Here is a 24,089-nt window from a genome sequence, read left to right as displayed (position 1 = left end):
GGATATGCAAAAACAAGGTAAAAGCATGATCAGAGGACCAAAAGGAAGCTAGAAGAATACACAGCTGCTTAACTAAAATGTAAGAGTAAAAAAATTATTTCAATACCACAACAGTAAGAGGACAATCAGAGAAGAGATGAAACCCATAAAAGATGCAAACGGACTTGAAACTGAGGATAAGCATAATATAGTAGATATTCTGAGTGATTACATCCTCACATGTGCAAACAGAGTTAATTAAAACTGAATTAATAACGTTGATATAAATTAGATAAATTTATCCCAGAGTGCTGAGCGAGACTAGGGTGGTGATTTGTGAGGCAGTGACAATCATTATGAGTGACTCACTGGAGGTAACAGTAGATTGGAAACAGGTTAATATGGTGGAAATATTCAAAAAATGTGACAAAATGGATACAGGCAAATACAGATCCATTGCTTCAATTCTGTGTAAAATACAAAATCGGTTATCAAGAATAAACTTGATTGATTATAAGAATAGGTTAGATAGATGATTGAAGGAAAAGGGGATAAAGGGATCTGGGAACAGGGTGGACACACGGGACTAGGACTACACTTCGTGTGGAGTGCGAACACCAACACAGACTAATTGGACAAACAGCCTGATTTTTTTTTATTCATTCATGGGATGTGGGCGTCACTGGCGAGGCCAGCATTTATTGCCCATCCCTAATTGCCCTTGAGAAGGTGGTGGTGAGCCGCCTTCTTGAACCACTGCAGTCCGTGTGGTGAAGGTTCTCCCACAGTGCTGTTAGGAAGGGAGTTCCAGGAATTTGACCCAGCGACAATGAAGGAACGGCGATATATTTCCAAGTCGGGATGGTGTGTGACTTGGAGGGGAATGTGCAGGTGGTGTTGTTCCCATGTGCCGGCTGCTTTTGTCCGTCTAGGTGGTAGAGGTCGCGGGATTGGGAGGTGCTGTCGAAGAAGCCTTGACGAGTTGCTGCAGTGCATCCTGTGGATGGTACGCACTGCAGCCACTGTGTACCAGTGGTGAAGGGAGTGCCTGTTTAGGGTGGTAGATGGGGTGCCAATCAAGCGGGCTGCTTTGTCCTGGATGGTGTCGTGCTTCTTGAGTGTTGTTGGAGCTGCACTCATCCAGGCAAGTGGAGAGTATTCCATCACACTCCTGACTTGTGCCTTGCAGATGGAGGAAAGGCTTTGGGGAGTCAGGAGGTGAGTCACTCGCCGCAGAATACCCAGCCTCTGACCTGGTCTTGTAGCCACAGTATTTATATGGCTGGTCCAGTTAAGATTTTGGTCAATGGTGACCCCCAGGATGTTGATGGTGGGGGATTCGGTGATGGTAATGCTGTTGAATGTCAAGGGGAGGTGGTTAGACTCTCTCTTGTTGGAGATGGTCATTGCCTGGCACATGTCTGGCGCGAATGTTACTTGCCACTTATGAGCCTAAGCCTGGATGTTGTTCAGGTCTTGCTGCGTGCAGGCTCGGACTGCTTCATTGTTTGAGAGGTTGCAAATGGAACTGAACACTGTGCAATCATCAGCGAACATCCCCATTTCTGACCTTATGATGGAGGGAAGGTCATTGATGAAGCAGCTGAAGATGGTTGGGCCTAGGACACTGCCCTGAGGAACTCCTGCAGCGATGTCCTGGGGCTTAGATGATTGGCTCCAACAACCATTACCATCTTCCTTTGTGCTAGGTATGACTCCAGCCACTGGAGAGTTTTCTCCCTGATTCCCATTAACTTCAATTTTACTAGAGCTCCTTGGTGCCACACTCGGTCAAATGCTGCCTTGATGTCAAGGGCAGTCATTCTCACCTCACCTCTGAAATTCAGCTCTTTTGTCCATGTTTGGACCAAGGCTGTAATGAGGTCTGGAGCCGAGTGGTCCTGGCGGAACCCAAACTGAGCATCGGTGAGCAGGTTATTGGTGAGTAAGTTCCACTTGATAGCACTGTCGACGACACCTTCCATCCCTTTGCTGATGATTGAGAGTAGACTGATGGCGCGGTAATTGGCCGGATTGGATTTGTCCTGCTTTTTGTGGATAGGACATACTTGGGCAATTTTCCACATTGTCGGGTAGATGCCAGTGTTGTAGCTGTACCGGAACAGCTTGGCTAGGGGTGCAGCTCGTTCTGGAGCACAAGTCTTCAGCACTACAGCTGGGATGTTTTCGGGGCCCATAGCCTTTGCTGTATCCAGTGCACTCAGCCGTTTCTTGATATCACATGGAGTGAATCAAAGTGGCTGAAGACTGACTTCTGTGATGGTGGGGATATCGGGAGGAGGCCGAGATGGATCATCCACATGGCACTTCTGGCTGAAGATGGTTGCAAATGCTTCAGCCTTGTCTTTTGCACTCATGTGCTGGACTCCATCATCATTGAGGATGGGGATGTTTACAGAGCCTCCTCCTTCCGTTAGTTGTTTAATTGTCCACCACCATTCACGACTGGATGTGGCAGGACTGCAGAGCTTTGATCTGATCCGTTGGTTGTGGAATCGCTTAGCTCTGTCTATAGCATGTTGCTTCCGCTGTTTAACATGCATGTAGTCCTGAGTTGTAGCTTCACCAGGTTTTCACCTCATTTTTAGGTACGCCTGATGCTGCTCCTCGCATGCTCTTCTACACTTCTCATTGAACCAGGGTTGATCCCCTGGCTTGTTGGTAATGGTAGAGTGAGGAATATGCCGGGCCATGAGGTTACAGATTGTGCTGGAATACAATTCTGCTGCTTCTGATGGCCCACAGCGCCTCATGGATGCCCAGTTTTGAGCTGCTAGATCTGTTGCCATTTCAATGTATTTCTTTGTAATAGGTACAATAGTAACCCAGTAAACAGCAGTCAGCATGCCTTTAGAAGTGGAAGATCGTGCCTAGCCAACTTCCTAGATTTCTTTGAGGAAGTGACGATCCAAGCAGACTGTGAGAAACTCTATGTTGTGGGGTACCTTGACTTTGAAAATTCATTTGACAAAGTTCCACATGAAAGGCTACAAAGATGTGAGGATTCAGGATAAATCTTGGCAATCGATAAGAAACTGGCTAAAGATTGGTACTTGTTAAAGACATTATGTCAGAGCAGGGAGAATTTCTGATTGGTGTGGCCCAGGGTTCAATGTTGCGACCACTACTGGCCTCAAAATTCCAAGGTGGATTTCTAATGGATCTCCGGATTGAGGCTGGAAAATGAGCAGGACATGTTTCATTTTTTTTTTACCTGAGGAAGGAGGAAGTCTCCGAAAGCTTGTGAATTTAAAATAAAATTGCTGGACTATAACCTGGTGTTGTAAAATTGTTTACAATTGTCAACCCCAGTCCATCACCGGCATCTCCACATCATGTTTCATACAGACATTCCGCCCTCGTTCTTCTGTCCTACCTCATATATTCTGAGCAGACCTGATACTAGCTAAGAGCTGGCTTGTCCCATTAAGAAAGACTTTTGAAAGGCACCAGGCTTTAGCCAGACTAAGGTAATCAAAAGTAAGACAGGAGGACACCAGGTCAAACTAGTAAAACACAAATTTCAAGCTGATATCACATAAAGAGCGATCAACACTGGGAATGGACTTCCAAACAGAATAGCGGATGCAAAAACCCTGAAATCATTTAAGAAATGACTGAATGCTGCAGTAGGGAGATTGTGCCAGTCTTTCTGAATGAATGGATTAAAGTGAGCTGAATGGCTTTCTTCATCCGTAATTATCTTGTGATTTGTCACACATTGAAGCTTGGTGACATTCCAGTTTATCAAGAAGCTCTGATTTTTGGTGATGAACTCTTTGATCTTCATCAAAACTCACGGTCATCAGAAAAATTGAGGAAGATTCGACAATGTGATACATTTTCTGTACTTCCGCAGTCGGAGATCTGAGGGCTGGAATCTCTCTGCTTCGCGGTAATAGAAATTATTATTGTAGTTCCAGTTGTTAGTTATGTTTTAACAGAACCGAATCCCTAATTAACTTGTATTCTAAATGCACCGACCTAGAATTTCTCACTTTACTATTATGTACATTATTCTTCCAGTTTCAGTCATGAGTTGTAATTCTCAGAACTCAAATTATGAATAGCTTGTTGTATCCCCAGGTCACCAGCTAAAATTTCTTTGTCCTCTATTATAAAGAGTGTTACTCTACTTTCAGTTATGAGTTGTGTCTACTCAAAAACCTAATTACTTTGTTATCTTGCCAATATTTCAGAATAAGATGAACAAAAATCAAAAAACAGTAGATGCTGGAAATCTGAAACAAAACCAGAAAATGCGAGAAACCGTCAGCAGGTCAGGCAGCAATTGTGGAGTGAGCAAAGGAGTCGACATTTTGGGTGTGGTCCCTTTATCAACACTCAAAAATGTTTTGAAGCTGGTACCTTTGGGCCATTGGCAAGTTGAGCGACCCAACATTCATCTTCTTAAAATGGAGATTTAAAGTTGAGGCTCGCAATATGCTGGCAGCTCACCCAAATAATATTAATGAGGCCCGAAACCCAATTTCAGATAGCCTAAGGCCTTCCAGTTCGGGTGTTTGCAGCGCCCATTTCAAAACCCGAAAACAAGCCTGAAGGAATTCCCACCCCGTTATGTTCGATTCTAAATTTATCTATCCAGAATTCCTCACTTAAATATTATGAACCCACTTCCAATTCTGGGTTGTGTCTTCTCAGAAACCCAAACCCAAATTAATCTCTTGTGTTCTAAATATCCCCATCCCCAAAGTTTCACACTTCAGGATTACGGAGAGCATTACTCCACTTGCAGTTGTGTTGTTAATTATCAGAAGCCAATTTTTGAATAGTTGGTTGTATTTTTTTCATCTCCATCCAAATTTCTCACTTCACAATGATGGAGATTATTGAAATAAAAACCAAAAATGCTGGAAACACTCAGCGGGTCAGGCAGCATCTGTGGAGAGAGAGAAACAGAGTTATCGTTTGGGTCATGAAAGGTCATCGGCCTGAAACGTTAACTCGGTTTCTCGCTCCATAAATGCTGTCTGACTTGCTCAGTGTCTTCAGCATTTTCGATTTTTATTTCAGATTTCCAGCACCTGCAATATTTTGTTTTTGTTTTATGGAGATTATTGAGTTGTGTCATTTCAGAACCAAAACATGGTTTGATGCATTCTAAAGGCCTCTTTTATTTTCCAGTAATTTTAACTACTTTTCAATCTGAAGAGAAATCTTTGCTTTCTAACCATTATCAATTATTGATATTCTATTTTAGTCCACTCAAAACCTGAAATCACGGGCTCGATGTTACCAGGGCTGCGGGTTCGCGGCGGGGGGGCTATTGGGCGCGTGGGTAACACGCCCGGTGAAATCAGTCTGCCCCCCGCGCGATCGCAGCCTAATTGGATCCACTTACCTGGTCTTCCGGGTTCCCCACTGCTGATCTGCGCGTCGGGCGGACTGCGCATGCGCAGTAAGCTCTGTCAGCTGGAGGAGCTCTATTTAAAGGGGCAGTCCCCCACTGACAGATGCTGCAACAAATAGAAAAAATTACAGCATGGAGCAGCCCAGGGGGAAGGCTGCTCCCAGTTTAATGATGCCTCACTCCAGGTATCATTAGATGGGGTGAGGAGGAGGGGGAGGACAGAGATCTTCCCCCCGGCGGGCGGGAGGAAGTGGCCTGCCTCTGCCACCAGGAAGGCCTGGTTCGAGGTGGCAGAGGAGGTCACCTGCACCACCAACATATCGCCCACCTGCATACAGTGCAGGAGGCGCTGCAATGACCTAAGTAGGTCAGCCAAAGTGAGTACACTTACTCATTCCCCTACACTCCATCTGCCACATCACCGCCCCCACCCCACATCTCCTTCTGCACTGCCAACACTACTCTGTCACATCACCCCTCATACCCACTCAAAGCTCATCCTCATCTTACCTGCACTTATTCACCTCGCCAGTACTCATCCCGCCACTACCACTTAACCCAATCCTCATACAATCTCATGTCTCTAACTCATACTCACCCTCTCATGCATCTCTTTCACGGCCAGCCTCACTCAACCTGCCACTACCTGTGCTGCAGCCACAGGGCGTGCATCACATATGTGCAGTAGGAAGTGTAAGGCAAACGTGTCGTGAGCATGAAGGGGATGTACAAGGGTGTTTGAGGGTTTGTCATGGTTGTTACTTATATTGAATTTCTGACCAACTCACATTACATATTATATTGGCTCCACTACTGCCACGTCTTTGCGAATCTTGTCTGGTTTGTGCAATAATGCCCTTTCCTGAGGATCACAATGAAGACCCACAACTGATGCCACCCATTGTGTCACTGCAAAATGGGTGTAGGTGTATTTGCAGGGCTCTTTTGTGCAGATGACTGAGAGACGTCGGCGATGTCCCCGGTGGCACCCTGGAAGGCTGCGGAGGAGAAGTTGTTGAGGGCAGTGGTGACTTTGACAGCAACAGGTAAGAAGATGGTGCTCGGGCCAACCGGGAGCAGCTCGGCATGAAGGAGGCTGCAGATGTCCACGACTACATGTCGAGTGACTCTGAGCCTCCGTGTGCACTGCTGCTCAGAGAGGTCCAGGAAGCTGAGCCTCGGTCTGTGGACCCTGTGGCGAGGGTAGTGCCCTCTGCAACGCATCTCTCTCTGCGGTTGCCCTCCCTCCTGCTGTACAGGTGGATGTGTCACAGCACTCTGTTGTGGAGCTCCATGTGTCAGAGGTGGACGGCTTGGCCGGCGAGGCTGGTGATGCTGTTCGCCCTCCGAGGAGGTCACGACTGCAGCTACAGCGGCCCCCATCCGGAAGATGTACATCTGAGGGGGTCCGCAAGGTAGGTACATGTGTCTGGACCCCGGGGTAAGTGTGCAAGTTGGTGAATTTGATTGTCAGGAGGAGGGTGGTGGAGGCCAAACTTTGTTCAAAGTGACAGAGTGGCCTCCTGCAACGAGTGAGGGTCTCCCCCCCCCCCCCCCCCCGCACCTGTCAAATAGACCTTTGCAGCCGCCACAGGCTGACAGCTGCAACACGTCCATTTCAATTGGGAGTGTTTCCCCCAGTACGGGAAACAGTCCCAGTTGTCTCTAAAATCCCACCCCTCCTCACATATTCCCTTAATCAGGTCTGTTAACGACCTGAAATACCTGAATAAATACTGTTAAGAGGCACCCCGCCGGCTTTAATTGCCTGCGGGAGTCCCACATGCGGGGGCTGCGCGCGCACGTCGGCGCGTCTGTGGGGAACCCGGAAATGGGCGGGTTGGAGCCGGGCTCCCGACCCGGTCCGGGATTCCCCGATTTTCGGAGCCCCCCCGCCAGGAACGCACCCGATAGCGGGTGCTAAAATCGAACCCCATATTTTCAGCCTTGGTTGACAGGCTCTCTTTACTTTCTCACATAGTTATTTCTCCCTGGTGGTTAACACAATTTTCAAGTCATTGTGAAGTGATCACAGATTTTTGTGAATTTGTGTTCTCTCACGTGCACAAATACCCAGTTTGTGTCTCCTCTCTGTAAGCTTTTGCTGTGTTACATGAAAGGCTCTGGGTTGCTGTGGATTATATTGTCAAGTCAATTGACATAATTGCATTTGTGACGTGGATTTAAGATTCTTTGTGATGTGATAAAGAATATAATGTTTCTGTTGTGTACAGTGGGATATCAAGTCTCATTAAAGTACAAAGGACAACACATAAGCTGTAATGTATCACGGGGCTTAAGGTGGCATCATAAACTGATTCAAATTATTAGTTTCCATCTCAAGATGTGTTAGGGGCTTGGAACACACTCCAGACGGTGTTATTCTGTATCATTTGGAGAAATGTTTGTATTGCTAACATGTAACGTGACATATATCACACGTGGAGGTGGGGGGGGGGGGTAAAGTGGAAGGATCCACTGGACCCATTTTCCTGGATCAGGGCTCCTTAAGTATGCACGGCAGGCTCCCAGCGGTATTCTTACACATCAGGAGGAAAACCACCAGTGCAAAGGCAGAAACTCTGATGGTGTTGCGGCACCAGAAGACCTGTCAAGGGACCTTAAAGGAGCAGACGCACCCAGATGGTCATAAACCAAGTCTCACTGAAGGCCGTGGTGAAGACCGGGGCCTTCAACAGGTAAACCACATAATGCAGGGAGAGGAAGCTGCTACAAGGCCCTCAGCCTCCATGGGGACAGCTCAGGGCAGTTACCATTGCTTCCTCGGGCCACTGCCACCTTTCCCCTGGCAACCATAGGAAGCGACGGTAACACTGGTGCAAAGATAGAAAATTCCCCAGAATCTGCACCCACCCTTAACCATTACCACCATTTTCATGCAGTAGATGGTGAAGGACTGGGCACTGGCAATCCCAGCAGGGACAGAGGGAGGGAAAGCTCAGGGCTGTGAGGTGGCAGTAGGCTTCATTGCCCTATTTTTCCACTGCAGCGAAAAATCCCCCTCTCCCCTTCATATGATTTGACAATCTGTGATATTACACAGCATGATTTTATAAGCAGTGAAATTGGGATTCACTTTATTGTGTGATACATGGGAACGCCACAACTGCATAACTTCTTTGTCAGCTTTGCTCAGTTGGTCGTATCCTTGCTCCTGTGTCAAAAGGTTGTGGGTTCAGACATGAGCACGTGATTTCAGTTGATGCTTCCCTGCGGTATTAAGGAAACATTGCATTGTTGGAGGTGTCATCTTTCAGATGAGAATTAAACCAGATTTGGTCAGGTTAATGTCCAAAATCCCATGTCACTAAGAAGAGTAGGGAGCACTCGGTCAACTGGCCAAGATTCCTTTCTCCACTAGCACCACCGAAAGCGTATTATTTATTCATTCAAATGCTGTTAATCAGGCCTTGCTGTGCCCCGTTTGCATATGTAATGGCAATGGCTCAAGTTCAAAAATAATTTGTTGATTGTAAAGCACTTTGAGATGTGCTGAGGATCTGATAAAGCACTCTATGCATGATACTTATTTCTTTCACACTCATCAAGCTATCGTCATGTTAGTTATCCAATTGGCCAACCCAAGTGATACAAAAAGGACATTTATCAAAATATGTTAATTTTATTTGTTGTTAGCTCTTTGTTCATGGGTGGCTGTAATGTTTTCAATCTACAGCTGTATTGTATATCATTTCTCTGACAAAAGTAGTGAAGATGGTGACTCGTGTTGGGGGTTACCCCCCAAAGGCTGGCTACCTGCCAGTAATTTGCCCATTCTTCATCTGGGCAACTAAACAGAGAGTGCTGGCGGACTTTAGTAGTGGGGACGATCACAGCCGAGCTCAGGGAATGAAGGCCCTGGTTGGTTCCACCCCACATAAACCGGGGTACATTGAAGCCAATTGTAATGCTTCCCCCGCCCTCCCAAGGTTGAGCGCAGCTAGATGCAGCACCAGCTGGTGAATAAAGCACCGATTTTACCTCAAGGTGGGAGTTAGGCAGCCGGGGGTGGGTGAGCAACAACAACGTTGTTGGCATGAAGTCCGGGCCATTTTATCTCCTGACCTCATGAACACCGCCTGTAGAGTCGGGCAGTGGGCCCCCAAGACCCGGACAATTTCCGGCGTGTTTCCCGATTGTATTTAAAGTGGGGAATGAGTTCACCGCTTGCATTTTGTACTGAACAACTGTGGAAGACTTGTCGGCTGCAAAGATGAGTCGCAGGGCTGTCCCCTGCTTTTTTGCCGCCTCGGCCCTAGTGGAGGAAGTGAGGCCCAGGAGGAAGGTACTCTTCCCCAGCACCTGCAGGAGCATCCCCCAGGGCCACTATCAAGCATGCCTAGGCAGGCCCAGTCGTGGCTGAGAGGATCAGTGCCAACAGCATCACCAAGACCTGGGTTCAATGATCTCACAAGAGTGGCAAGACCTCTTCACCTCTCTGCCTTTCTCACCAGCACCACTTAATACTCCTCTCACCCCTCCCCCACCACTCTCAACTATTACCGCATTTGCATCACATCCTTCAATATACAATCACCACAACACACTTAAACACCTCTCTTGCTCATTCCAAACACATTCACCTCTTTCTTTGGTCTCGTCTCACCATACACGAGTATCATTCTCTTCTCAGATACAACTATTGTACAACCACCAACTATTCCCACCACTCCTTCATCACTTTACATCACACACACTTCCCTTTACATTCAGCACCTCCCCTTTATCATTCCATCTTACTTCTTCTGCACCTCTCACCACATCCACTGTATGCACAAGCCCCATTCATTTCCACTCACCTTCTCTACACACACTCACTAACTCTTACCCTCGTTTCTGCAGAACAATGCATAATGCCGGGGAGAGGAACAAGATGGGTGGACTCATGTTGTGAGTTCCCCAAATCATCACCACCACACAAGCAGAGCAAGATGCCCTGGACATCACTGATCCAGACAGGATCATAACCATTATTGAAGGAGAGGCTGGTGGCATACCCAAGCTGGGTGTCTGCATATTCCTTGTGTCTGTTCATTCAACGCAGCACAGATGCAGCAAGCTTAGCAACTTCAGTCTGCATTCTCAAGGCTGTCACATGTGTAGCTTCTCTCTGCCATCCCAATTCTTCTCCCTTTTCTCTTTCTTCTACAGTCTTTTCAACGCAAAGAGGATCCTGCAGAAGAACAGGCCTCGGAAGAAGACTATTTTCCTGAGGATGCACCATCAGGCTCTCCATGCCTCCCAGGCACCAGCTCATGGGCACTCCACATGGGCTAGATACTGAGCCAGAGGAGTCTGCACATGGTGAAAGACCTAGCATCAGTAGGCAACAGCAACCACCAGAGACAGGGACAGACTCAGGAGAAACCTCGATGGAGAGCAAGGCCCTCTCCTAGCTCTGCTGAGGAGGACAGAGATGAGGACTTTAAGGGCCCAGCCACAATAAGAAAACTGCTGGCCCCACATAAAAAGCTCTACAAGGTATTGGAAGGTATGACGAGGACTTCCAGCACTGTGGTTAAGAGTGTGGAGGAGTCCACATCCAGCCTCTGTGGCGTCATGTGGCATAGTATCGCTACTGTGCAATCTACTCTAGATAGTGGGGTTACCTCCAGGGACGCTGGGGTTGGGACCCCACAATTGGAGACCATGCCGGCGTGATTTGCAGCTTTGGTGGAAGCTTTGGTGGTTGCCATGCAGAATCTGAGCTCCACAATGGAGAAATTGGCGGATCGAATGGATAGAGGCTTTGAAGGAGCCTGTCATCTTCTGCAGTCTGCTCTCCTGCCGATCAATGGAAGTAATGTGCCCCAGCCCCAAGGAAGTGGCAGTGGCATGATGAAAGCAGTATGTGATGGTCTATCTCAGGGGTTCAGCTTGTCTGCACGGTCACTTCTCCGCCAACCAATACCTGCCATAGAACCAGCAAGTCAGTTGGGCCAGACTGTCCCGACAGCAGCTGAGATGCAGCAGCCCACGGCCGGGACCTCACTATGTCCAGCACCCAGAATCACCTGCCAGGAGCTCTGTTCGGGCCACTAGGGGAGTACCTCGTAGGAGTAGTAGAATTAGGAAACCTTCTTTAAGGGAAAGCATTACAGGTTGATCATCAAGGTGACAAATGAATAGAAGACATTTCTGATGTTTGGCATTAAGTTAATCACCTTTATCACATTTGGCACTTTGATCTGCAGTGTGGTTAAAGCAGCTTCTGAGTGTACATTGTCAGAATGTCATTGAACTAGGAGTTGTCTGAATGGTTTGAATGATCTTCAATGTAGAATGAAGGGAGTGGGGACAGATGTAAGAAGGGCTGGTTTGCAGAGGGGCTCTGTGTAAGTTCTCAGGGCAGAGGTATAAGAAACTCAGCGGATTCGCTGAGCTATAAGCAGACTCCTGGCATCTCTTGCTGTAAGGTGCTGATGTGGCCCTCCTTCCTCTACTGCTTCCTCTCCTTCCCCCAGGTCTTCCTCGGCTGATGACGACTGCTGCTGCTCTCTTTCTCCTCCAAATGCAGACCTCTCTGCAATGCAATATTGTGCAATATGCAGCAGACCACAGACTATGCCTGACACTCTATCTGGGGCATATCGCAGGGAGCCCTTCCCCCCCACTCTCTGAGCGGACCAGACATCGGAACCTCTGCTTGAGCAGTCCTATCGTGTTCTCTATAAGTTTGTGCCCTAGCTTGGATTGTATCTGTGCTGCTCAGGAGGGATTGAAGTTGTACAGTGTTGGAGTTGTGTAACTGTCATCAATCAGGACTGCAGAGGGTATCCCTTGTCCCCTAACAGCCATCCTATCATGTTCTTTACAGGATCGAATAGCAGTGGCGGTGGTGGTACAGTGTCTGAGTATAAAAGCACTGTAGCGGTCTCCTGGGTGCCTTGCAGGGACCTACATGATGTTGTTCCTGCTGTTCCTGGTCATCCACTAGCTGGACATTGATAGAATGGTATTCTTTTCTGTTGACGAATGTTGCTGCCTGGTGTTCCGGTGCCCTGAAGGCCATGTGTGTACAGTCAATCATGCCCTGTAGGTGAAGGAAGCCAGTAATTGTTGCAAAGCCATGAGCTCTGTCCTGTTGATTGCTGAGATCAGTGGGGACGGTGATACTCTGCTCCACCCTGGCAAATAGGATGTCGGTCACCTACTTAACGCAGCTGTGAACTGCAGACTGGGGGATGTGGCTGATGTCCCCTGTAGCAACTTGAAATGCTCCAATGGCATAACAATTCAGTGACTTTGAGCACGGCATGCTCCCCTGGTCCAGCAGGCTGGAGGTCGTGTTTCAGGAGATTGCAGAGGTCTGCGACAGCCTGCCTGGAGAAGCTCAGCCTCCGGCTGTACTGCTCCTCAGGTAGATGCAAGATCAGGTAGATCCTTGGCCTGTAGACCCTGGGTGCTGGGTATTGCTTCATGTGCGCAAGGTGTTTGCTGAGGCTACTGCTGCTCCTTCTCCTCCAATTCTTGCTCCTTCCAGAAGAAAGCAGGAAGAATGGCTCCCATAATAAGTAGGGTACAATCAAAAATGCTTTTTTGCAACCTCCTACAGAAAACCCCCTCAACTACCTCAACTGGAAAGGCTTCCACTCCGTCAATGCACAGAACGTAGAATTTGACAATATTCAAATTACCTTACATGTTAACAGAAGATATGCTGGGTGTTGTCACAATGTATTCATTTTTCAAAATTTGGCCCTCCTGATTTCTTCAGGGAAGAAAATCAGGTCACAGATGGCTTGCGAGTGACAAAGCATATTTCCTGTTCCCATGGATAATGACCCCATTAAGAGTGGTTCAAACAGCAACAGAGGAATGCTGCAAAGAGGCGCACGGCTCTACAATATTGATCATTGAAAGGACCATCGGGAATGCTTTTGCTGCCTAGACAAGTGAGATTGGGCTCTGCAATATTCTCCAGATCATGTGTCATGCATAGTTGTAGTCTGTTGTGCCCTGCACAACTTCACCATACAGAACAGGGTGGACTTGGACATTGCTGGGGAAATAGCCCTCGCTGTCATGAAGGCATAACTACATGGAGGAGAGCATCACAATGAGCTGTACTCAGAGGGCTCCTCAGTGACTGCTGCAAGGGGCATCAGAACACATCTCATCGCTTAAGTGTTCCCTTCTGTGTAACACAGTCTACATTTGACACCAGAGCCTTATCTCCTGTTTTCCCACTTTTAAATAAAGGGACATTCCCTCAATCCACTACCCATCCTACAACATGACAACACATAAATTCTGTGTGTCCCTACATGTGCCAGTAATCATCACCTGATTGAATAAGTCAGCACCAAATAATTGTACCCATTTCCATAAGACTCTAACCTCCATGAATAAAAAAAATCACAACATATGTGCACATTCTATTTTATTACAACAAACACAAGCCAACCTACTGCTCCTAAGACCATGCTTCCCCTGGATAGCTACATGTGCCTTTCTTTCAATTATTCTATGGCTTGTCCAAGGTGCAACCTGAGGACCAGTATCACCAGAGGCGGTTGGCTGCTCATGCTCTACAAAAGAGTCATGGGTACAAGGAGGCCCTTTTCTCACAGCAGCTGGTTCCAGGCTGGGAGACACTGCTGGTTGCATCCCTGGAGCTTCTCCCTGGTCAACCTGGTGTTGTCTTCTGCTTTCCACTGGTGTGTTGCTCTGAGGCGCAAGGCCGGAGGCCTGGCTTATGCTCCTGTCTTGAGAGACAGCAGTATCAAGCAGGTGGATTCCAGCCATTACCATTTCACAGGTGCTGGATGTCTGACCCCACGGATCAGCAGGATGGTTGGTCTAATGGCAGCTATCAGATCCTGAAAGCTCTGAGAGATAGCAGCATGCATCATGGTCTCCATTGTTTGGAAGGCAGTATGCAGAGTGCTGTCTATTCTCTCCCCTATTGCCACCAGAGCTGCAGTCTGTGCATTCGTAGAGGTGGAGACACTGACTTGTCACTGACTGCTCATAGGTGGAGGTCTTCTTCAGGTTTCATTAAAGCTGACATACGCTCCATTGGTGCCTGCAATGAAGAAAAGAAATCCCCCTGATGTTGCCATAAGTGAGAGCTGTAGACTTGAGATTCATAGCTCTCAGTTGCTGCACAACCTTGGAGCCTGACTTCAGAGTCTGCACGTAGGTATGATGTTCCTTGCTTCATGTGCCTCTTTTCAGGTGAATACCTTTTGAGTTCTGGATCCCATATCTTAAAAGCCCTGGGCAGCCTTCTCCTTAGCTTTCATTAGGAAGGTGATGCATCTTCTCTCATATCCCACTCCTCTGGCTCCCTCATGCTCTGTGAATCACCCTGAACCATATTCTCACACTAATACTAATTCCCCCCAGGTGAAAGTATGTGAGCTGGCACGTGGGAGTGATAAAGAAAGTGATGCAAACGGTGACCTTGAGGGGGTTGGGCACAGGAATTTTTGGTAGATTCTGGCTCTAGAGGCTCCAGTGTGACCTGGTCCTCATCATCCTGCCCAGTTGACGAAGAGGAAATTTATACCCTGCTGCTGCTCCTCCTTATCGTTATTTTTCTCCTCCAGTGCCCACTGTTGTGATAGATCAGCAGGAAAGGAGGGTACAAGCTAGAATGGGTGAGTATTAACCCCCTGGGATTAAGGGAACAGAAAGGAAGGTTGCTTATGGCTGTGTGATTCTTCAAAGGGATGTAGATGTTTAGTCACTAAAATTGGCACTATGCCATTGATGTCACCCTCTCTCACAGCAAGAACAGAGTGCCTCCCCATGAGCTCTATGGCCTTCTCCTCATAGACCATGAGGTGCTTCAGGTTAGGAATACCCACTTTGGTAGTCCGCTTCTCGTGGGGCATTGTGCACCATTTTATCCTGCAACAAGAATGAGAAAAGTAGGAGAAGGCTAGCAGTTGAGTGTGTGCCAAGTGGCATGGGAGAGTTCAAGCAAGAAATGAGATTAAAGTAGAGAAAAGTGTTTTAGGGTTGTGCATGCAAGCAATCGCTGTTAGTGGAAATGGGTAGCCATACTGTAGAATTTAATGTTAGAGACCCCCCTTAACCAGAGTGTAGAGTGTATTGTGAAGAATGAGTTGAACAGCTGTTACTTTTAGAATGTGCTGGTGCCCAGGCAAAAAAAAGGAGCGTGTTGGTGCATTACCTTGCTTGCCCTCATCAGGTCATTGAACTTTTTGTGGCACTCGTCTGCAGTCCTAGGGGTAAGAGAGCTCTAAGACGAGCCTTCTACGTGGCATGAGTGACATTTCTCTCAGGTTTCCTGCCACAGGCTGTGTCACCAGAACCTAATTTCATTCAGGAGGGTTTACAGGTCCTTCTGGAAGAAATTGTGGCATTGCCTTCTCTGCCTCTGTGCCAAGCCCTGGTCCCTTGTTTAGCACCAGCTGCTCTTGTGTTAGGCACTCTTGACAAGTAGCACAAAAACAGTAATGAGACATCCAGTCAAGCTAGATGACAGTCAAGTGAGTGAATCAAGCATGGTTCCTTATTTACTTCCTGCTCCCACTGACTGCCGCTGCAATCTTTAACCAGAACTGGCTTTTTAAAGGCTGCACTGTAATTTCCATGCAGCTCAGCATATTACATTTTAAATGGCTTTTCTGCCAATCACTACTCCAGTGGATATTAATGAGCTGACCCAAGAAATTCTGGTGTAAATATCTCTTCAGACCATCAGCAGGCACAGCTCTTTTTTCATTGGTGTGAAAGAATGGCAACTCACCACATGGAAATTTGGGTCATTATAAAATGGTATTTGCTCCACCTCACAGTGAGCAATGCCACAGGAGATCTGCTAGTAATTAGATAATATATATTTTAAAGTGCAATGCATCTTATAATGACTGAATCTAAATGATTTAATTTGTATTAGTTGGGCTATTTCTAAAAGGACAATGGCTTAATGATCTTTTTTGAAACTGTAATTCCTCCTGAACAGAGGGCATTGTTGGAATTTTTCAATTTATTCAAACAGCTGAACACTTTAGTCGACATGTTCATTTATCTGTAAATTCATTCAGTACTCTGAAAATGATGGGATATAAGAGGCAATTCTAAACTTTAGTGCTTTCAATAGGAAACGACGATCGCAGGAAGTGCACCTCGGGGTATCGCTAGAATGGCAGCAAATCACTGCACCATTTCCCAAAATGCACGCCCCACTAGAAATACTCGCCATAATCAATTAGTATTTAGCTTAACATTCTCAGCTAACTTATTACAGCCAGTGCTGCCTTTAATGTTCTTCACATAACTTTCTTACATCCACATTTCCACATGCTGAGAAGCACAGTATTAACTTGTTGCTGCATTCCTTCCCTCTCAGCTCCTCTCACCCTGGACCAGAGTAAGACACTGACGGGCATTTGTTTCTTTTTCTTGCAGGGGCAGAAGTGCAGCCTGGCCCTGGAAACTAGTCCCATCGCGCTAGCACAGCTTCTTCATTTTTTCTACAAGGACCAACCCACAGGGAAAGGCTTGAACAGTGTTTCAAGTGCTGACTCTTCCCATTGGCCAGTTTACAAAGGACTAAAAACTATCGGCACTGGATCTTTTATTGGCTTATGTTCTTCATTTTTTTTAATTTACTTTTTTTTTTGCACAGGTGGAGAGGTTGAATGCAAAAATAGTTCTTGAAGTTTTTATTTTTACAAATGTGGGCCCCGGGCCTCCTATAATAAGAGCTGGTGTTGTACAGCATAATCCTAACAGGGGGATCTAAGGCCTTGCCAATGGATGTTCTAAAGCTGTATAACAAATATTTGTTGAAGGATTTCTTGCTACTACAACACAAGAGTGGAAGTATGGATGCTGTCGAGTGACATTTTTCTTATTTTGAATTGTGCTTTTTTTTTGCATCCCACCCCTCAAACGTCATTAAACTGCAACTGTGTGACATGCAGTAATGAGTTTCTAATGGAACCTTTGTTCATCCAACAGCACCAACAACCTACCACCTCTTTACACAGTCAGTGCAATTGACAAGGCTTTTGATTCACTCTATTGACTTGAGTGATTCTACTGAATCTTTCTGAAATCTGGTTGGTTTGCTCTCTCTGACAGTAAACCTGCTACCATTCATACACAGTGTTTTCTAGAGACACCACATCTAATGAGCTTTCACTACTTCTGTCAGATGGTCAAGTGTCAAATCTATTATTTATTTCAACATTATTTATATTACAGCAGTAGAGGTTTACATTAATTTCTCCATTTCTAATTTTACAACCTTTTTAAATAAGTATCATGGTTATAATGCATTGAAGGTTGTCCATTAGTAATTGCAGACACTTTTCAACTAAGCAGGCTTGCAAAAATGTTTTATTTACATCTGAATCAGCAGCCAGGAATAAATCAATGTTAAATGAACAGTTTGGCACATTGCACACCCTAATCAGTCACTGGCATGGTCACCCCAGATCATGCTATGCCAAACATGTATATCATTGATTCAGTTGAAACATTGCCCTGTTAGAAAGTGCCTGAGTTATACATGTTAATGTATGTGGCTTCAAGGGCCTCTTGTGATAAAGGCAGTCACAGAAACTGTAAAAGCAGTGGATGCTACTGTAATACAGAGGTGTGCAAGCTTTTGTCTTTGTGTATTGCATCGATCGATCATGGTGCCTTGGGAGCCATCTGTAAAATTTATATCCCTGTTCCTATTGTGCATATATCTCAAGTTGCTGATGCTAACAGATCTTGATGTTGTCACTGAGGATTTATCCACCAATGATCCAAAAGCACCAAGAACAGCCCTTTCCAAACCTCCAGAATTCAAACAGAACAAACCAGGAAATTAGAAATATAAAGTAAAAGCAGAAAATGCTGGAAACACTCGGCAGGTTAGGCAGCATCTGTGGAGAGAGACATAAGAAATGTAGGCTCAGTTGGACTGAGTTGCTGGGCTTTGAGAGCAGCATTGTTGGGGCTATGGGGTGTCTAAGGCACAAGTTGAACTCTCCTACGGTCATTGCCCTCATGATCAGTACACTACAATCTCAGTCACACAGGTACACTTATTCCAATGAATGTCAGGAGGAAGTGCTGTCATAGAACCACAGCATAATGATTGCAATAATTCTGACTGAGTCAATTTACACACTAATCTTTAGCCAGAACTGGCTTTTTAAATTTTGGAGTGGCCCAACTCTTCTTTAGCTGTTGGCATTTGAGTATTTTGCTGGCCCTGGGAATTATTGTAGCTTTCTTCGGTTCCTGGATTCTAACAAGCACAGAATCTGCCTGAGGTTTCAGACTATTCCCCACATCAAGAAGGGCTTATAAACATCAGTCATCAATACAAGCAAATTTGTCTACTTAATACGTGAGGTTTACCTAAACCTTTAATTCACTGCATTTCAGTTAAGGTTTGATCAAGGTTTAAATTAATCATAATGAAATATTGATGATTCAATGTCATCTAATTAGATGGCTTTATAACACCACAGGGTAGAAATTCTGCTCAGCGATGTTTACATTTAAAGCCTCAATGCACTTAAATTGGTGCTTGTGCAAAAATAACACACACAGGAATATTGTACAAATGTTTTAAGCACTCGGAAGTTCTCTTGCTGATCAGAGTTCCTATTCTTAGATCTCTGTGCTATGAATACAGCTTTGCTTAATATTCAATATACAAGGGGTGATTTCTTGATTTCTTGTGGCGGACAGCCTCACTGATGAGAAACACATATCGGAAATATCAATGATTGCAAAATCACGCACATTGTGCACCTGAATTTTCAGGCGGGAGAGACTGCTCACCATGAGAACAAAGTTGGAAAAATTACCCCTATAAATTTTTCACAAGATGTTATCCAAAAAAAAGTCTTGTTTTTAAAAATAGTTTGGTGCATTCTTGTTAATCAATCGGTAAGGAGTGCAGCTCTAGACTGATTAGCACAGCCCAGTATGGTTCTGCTTTTGGGATGGTGAAGGAGTCTCATGGTGTAAGTGGGATTTCTCAGCTGTAAGACCTGCTGCATCATTGTTACCAGAAACAAAATTAGGTTGTGAGGTAAGGGGACAGGATAATCGTTACAAATGGTTGAGTCCGCAGAAAGTGAGAAGTTACCAGAATGAAAAGATGGATTCACTGCGAATGCAGCAAATGTGATTAGCATTGATGTGGCTGTTGATTTAGAATCTTTGCAATCTCTGTAAAGTTTAATAAACGATATGTTGTGGTACTGATGAAGCACAGCCTAAGATAGTTGTGTAAAATATAGGATCGGGTTCCTTTTTATTGCAGCTGGGCCTATTGGATCAATTGGCACTGCACGTAGAAAGAAAATTGGGTGGGGAAGAGCACACTTTGAGTTCATCCACTTTGGACCCAAGAAAGATAAATGGTGAGAAACTATGAACTGTAGAGGAGCAATGAGATTTCGAAGTCCAAGTACACAAATCATTAAAAGCTAGTAGACAGGTACAAAAAGCAATCAAAAAGGCTAATGAAATGTTGACCTTTATCTCAAGGGGGCTGAGTTGTAAAGAGGAGGAAAGTTATGCTATAGTCATATAGAGCCTTGGTCAGACCCCATCTGGAGTACTGCATTCAGTTTTGGGCACCACACCTTAGGACGGATATATTGGCCTTGGAGAACATGTAGCGCAGATTGACCAGAATGATACCTGGTGTGGGGCAGGCTTGATGGACTAGCTGGTCTTTTCCTGCCCATCGATTACTCATGTTCGTATTAGAGGGTTAAATTATGAGGATAGGCTGCACAGGTTGGCTTCCATTCCTTTGAGTGTAGAAATCTGATGGAGGTATTTAAAATGTTAAAAGTATTTGATAGGGTAGATACAGAAAAACTATTTCCTTTGCTGGGGGAATCAAGAACAAGGGGACACAATCTTAATAATTAGAGCCAGGCCATTTAGGAGCAAAATCATGAAGTACTTTTTCACACAAAGGTTAGTAGAAATTTGGAACTCTCTCCCCAAAAGGCTGTGGACACAGAGGCAATTGCAACTTTCAAAACTGAGATTGATAGATTTTTAATTAGTTACGGGTATCAAGAGATTTGGAGCAAAGGCGGGTAAATGAAGTTGAGGTGCAGATTAACCATGATCTAATTGAACGGCGGATCAGGCTCGAGAGGTTGAATGGGCTACTGCTGTTCTTCATGTTCCTATGTTCCAATATGCCGGATCGTCTGCCCATTAATTTAAATAGACAAAAGGTCCGACAACCCTTCCCACCCAACTTTCCCCCGTATATGCTTTCATGCTAAAAATCATCATTCAAGTAATGACAGTTTATCTTGCAATGAACATTATAATCACATCAAACAAACTAAGTAAATGTGACAAGGACAGACTGGGTAAAGGGAAGTGAACACTCAACCATGTTCTTGACATGTGCACCTGGAAAGATTTGCTGATTCACTGAAGAAATAGAATGACCCAACCTATTGTATTTAGTTATGCAACTTCTCCCTCTGTTATATAGGTTTTGTCACTATAACAAAACTTGCTTTTTTAATTATTACAGAAAATTCTCTCTTCAGGATTTTTTTGACTAATTTCTTTGAATCTTCCTCAACTTGTCACTGGGCAAATATTAAAATAAATCAGAAAATCGGCCTACCTTTAGAATCGTTTGGAACAAGCATTTTTTTCTGTCATTGGCAAAGCAACCCTCCTATTTCACACATTCCTTTTGAACGAATGCAGTTTCCCAAATGCACAGAAAAAGGCTATTTCTCCTCCAATCTGTGCCGGAAAGTTCATGTTCCTTTAATCACCCATCCAACTAGCACCTTTGCCGGGGTGGGGGAGGGAGGTGGGGGGAGAAGCATCACACTACAGTTAGCTGTCTCGTTCTGTCATTTTTCAAGGGTGCTTGATCACTTATAATATATGTGGTGTACTGTTTGTATAAATTGTCAATGTTAACTACTGTATGTTATGATACCTACCTGCACTGCTCTATATAATAAATACAAATGATTAGCTTGCACTGCATTGTACAATATGTGTTTCAGAGCAGTCAGAGCTTACCATTAACCACTTATTAATGTGCACCATCTCTGTGATGTCCAAATGATTTGTTTACGTTGTTTGTCTGTCACTTCCACTAACTGTTGACCTTTAAGCTAATGGAACGATTAACTTGTGGTACCAGAGATGAGCCTTTGTAAGACCCCTCTATTTTTCTGACATAATTTTGCTGTTGAACTTTAAAACGCAATACTAGAAAGTTGCAAATGCTGAACTCAGACGAGCAATTACACGGGATTTCACTTTGCTACATGTTTAGTGTCTTCTTTCTGTGTTTTAGTGTTCAATGTATGGGACAGGATGGCTAAACCATATAAATGCAATTTGTGGGCCCAATGGAATCAAATTTAAAAGTCATTTTAAAAGTCATACCATTCGGGGACTGCACTGAGCAAGTGCTCCTTGTTAAACACCACAGTTGTTACCTGTGGTGGAAGCAAATTGACACGAGACATAATTTCCCTCAGTTCTATCTTTGGTTTCATATAACTGCAGATACTGATCAGATTCATCTGTAATAGGTTGTTTAAAACAGTAGTCTGGAGTTTCTTTGAAAATTTGAGATTGCAGCCAAAATGGATACCGTTAAGACATCAATATAGAAAAAGTAATGAAACTCTTTGGATAATACTTTGTAGCCTAACTCTTAATAGTACGCTGCTCCTCCTAAACAGAAAGGGGGCTGAAGAAAGAATTCTTACATATTGGTGGACACATTGGTATCTAGTGAGACGTCTCCGATGTTGGTAACTGGTGGTAGTCTCTGCTCCCTCTGATATGTGTAATAATTGTGACTGGATGGACAGATTAATGGTTGCTCTGTTATATCCACTTTGTCCGAGATGCAGTAATCGATGGTCATTTACATCTCTGAACAAATGGCTATGGTAGAAGCACATTAGTCTCAGTGCAGAAGTGTCAAGAATGGTTATAACAGTTTTCCTACGTAAAATGTTAAATATTTTAGTTCTATGAGGTGTGGGTAGGATAGATGTATGGGTATTGCATAATGTCTTTATGTTATCACTCCAGAAAGTGCAAGAAGTGGGATGCTTCAAAACGTGAGGTTTTGATGTGCGAATGCTGTACTGGAATAGTTTTTATCTAAATCTGAGGTTTAAATTATTACCTTCATGAATTAGTTCCAAATGAGCCATCACTGTATGAGAAGATCTGCTGATTGCTGCCTGTCCACCATGTAGGCAGTGGGTGTCCAAAAACAGTAAGCGCCAATAAGCTGAGTGATCAATATACTCAAAAACCACACATGGGAATGTTCTACGTGAGCATGAGATTCAGTGATGGGTCTGTAAATGAATACAATCCAATTATAGGAATTCATGCTTCAAGGAAAGCAATTCAGGCTGCACCTTATTGAGAATAGGACTGCAATTTGAATTTTAATTGAAAATTATGGAGCAGCGCAAGGTGGCAATTCATTCAACAGCAAAGTGTAAGAACTATATTCCACTGTACAGGAAAGCCTGAAGTGAACTTTGTGTGGTAGCAACTTCAGTTGTTACTTACACCGCAATCTGTTCTTACCACAGCAAGTACATTAAGGGTGCAGCAGTTGCCAATTTAGTTGCTAGGTTTTTACGTAATAAATTATTTTTATATAATTAAATTAATATTCTATGCTGGGTATATTCTACATTTTGATAACATCACAATGTTCTCATCATGTAATTAGATCTTATCTTCTGTTCAACTGTCAACATCTATTGAATTAATTTTACCAGCAGCACCTGTTAATAGGCACAGAATTGCTTCACGTTCAGGGAAGTGCAAAGGGAATGGTTTAGAATCTTGCTGAAATACACAAATCGTTCATCCATAAGCGAAATGGCAGTGTTTGTAGCTTTAGCACTTTACATAAAAGGAATGCCGATAAGGGCAATTGAAGGAGCAGGTGTCTGAAGTAGCCAACGGTCATATTAATATATCATAGTCTGTATGGTGTATGTGCTTGAAACACTGAGTGTCTTCTGTAATGCACTTCTGGATGCAGTGACTTCATGTTAGCAGTTTTTAATTTTTTCTCTCTTGGACACATCCAAATCGGCAGCCTGATATGCAATGTTAGCTTTTTGTAATTCTCCCAGAACACTTGTGAATAGTCTCCACAAAGTGAATCATAAGGCTGGTGAGAAATATATTCCTTGGCCGTGTATACCTGTGTGTTGTGCTCAATGATTAACATACGTAGACAAGTTCTCAGTTATTCAACATCCCACTAAGTGGAAATGCAGCGTGCGAATTAAACCCAGATGTTCATTTCTGTTCACTGTTTTCAATTTGAGTGTCACAATTCTGTATTTTCAATTTTGTTTTACATTTCACTTTGTAATAAAATTGGAGAGGTGTTTGCATTTCCTTTGTCATACTGCTGCATTGTGTTATGTGAAAATAAACATTGAGAAAAATGTCTTGTCTGCAGTGATGTTATTTGTTTGACTTAATTGTCTCACAAGCTGTGACAGGTAGATCTGAAATAAAAATAGTTCAGAAGGTGATCTGTGTATAACTCAGGGATCTCCCATGACATTTCTCATGACAAATCAGAGATCACACTGTTACTGGAGTGACGGATTTGGTGCACGTAGCCGCGGAAAGAAGTTTGTGAGAGATCTGCTCAGAGACAGTAAATTGATTGTTTCATGATTGGTTCCTGGAAAATAATTAA

At 44.5% G+C, this 24,089-nt stretch overlaps 1 protein-coding gene across 2 annotated transcripts in view; it reads left to right on the top strand.

Annotated features, from left to right (window-relative positions):
• Positions 1-17,575, top strand: part of LOC137318715 (dual specificity calcium/calmodulin-dependent 3',5'-cyclic nucleotide phosphodiesterase 1C-like) — a 478,280-nt gene extending 460,705 nt beyond the window's left edge. For both annotated transcript variants that reach the window (XM_067981388.1, XM_067981392.1), the window contains one exon: positions 16,778-17,575. In XM_067981388.1, coding sequence (XP_067837489.1) covers positions 16,778-16,809 — 32 coding nt within the window. In that variant the 3' untranslated portion in view covers positions 16,810-17,575. The remainder of the gene's footprint in view (positions 1-16,777) is intronic.
• Positions 17,576-24,089: the final 6,514 nt, after the last annotated feature.

Source organism: Heptranchias perlo, chromosome 3 (genome assembly GCF_035084215.1).
Source record: "Heptranchias perlo isolate sHepPer1 chromosome 3, sHepPer1.hap1, whole genome shotgun sequence".
Lineage (NCBI taxonomy): Eukaryota > Metazoa > Chordata > Chondrichthyes > Hexanchiformes > Hexanchidae > Heptranchias > Heptranchias perlo.
Note: the sequence above shows the minus strand (reverse complement) of the source record. Positions and strands in the feature narration are given on the sequence as shown.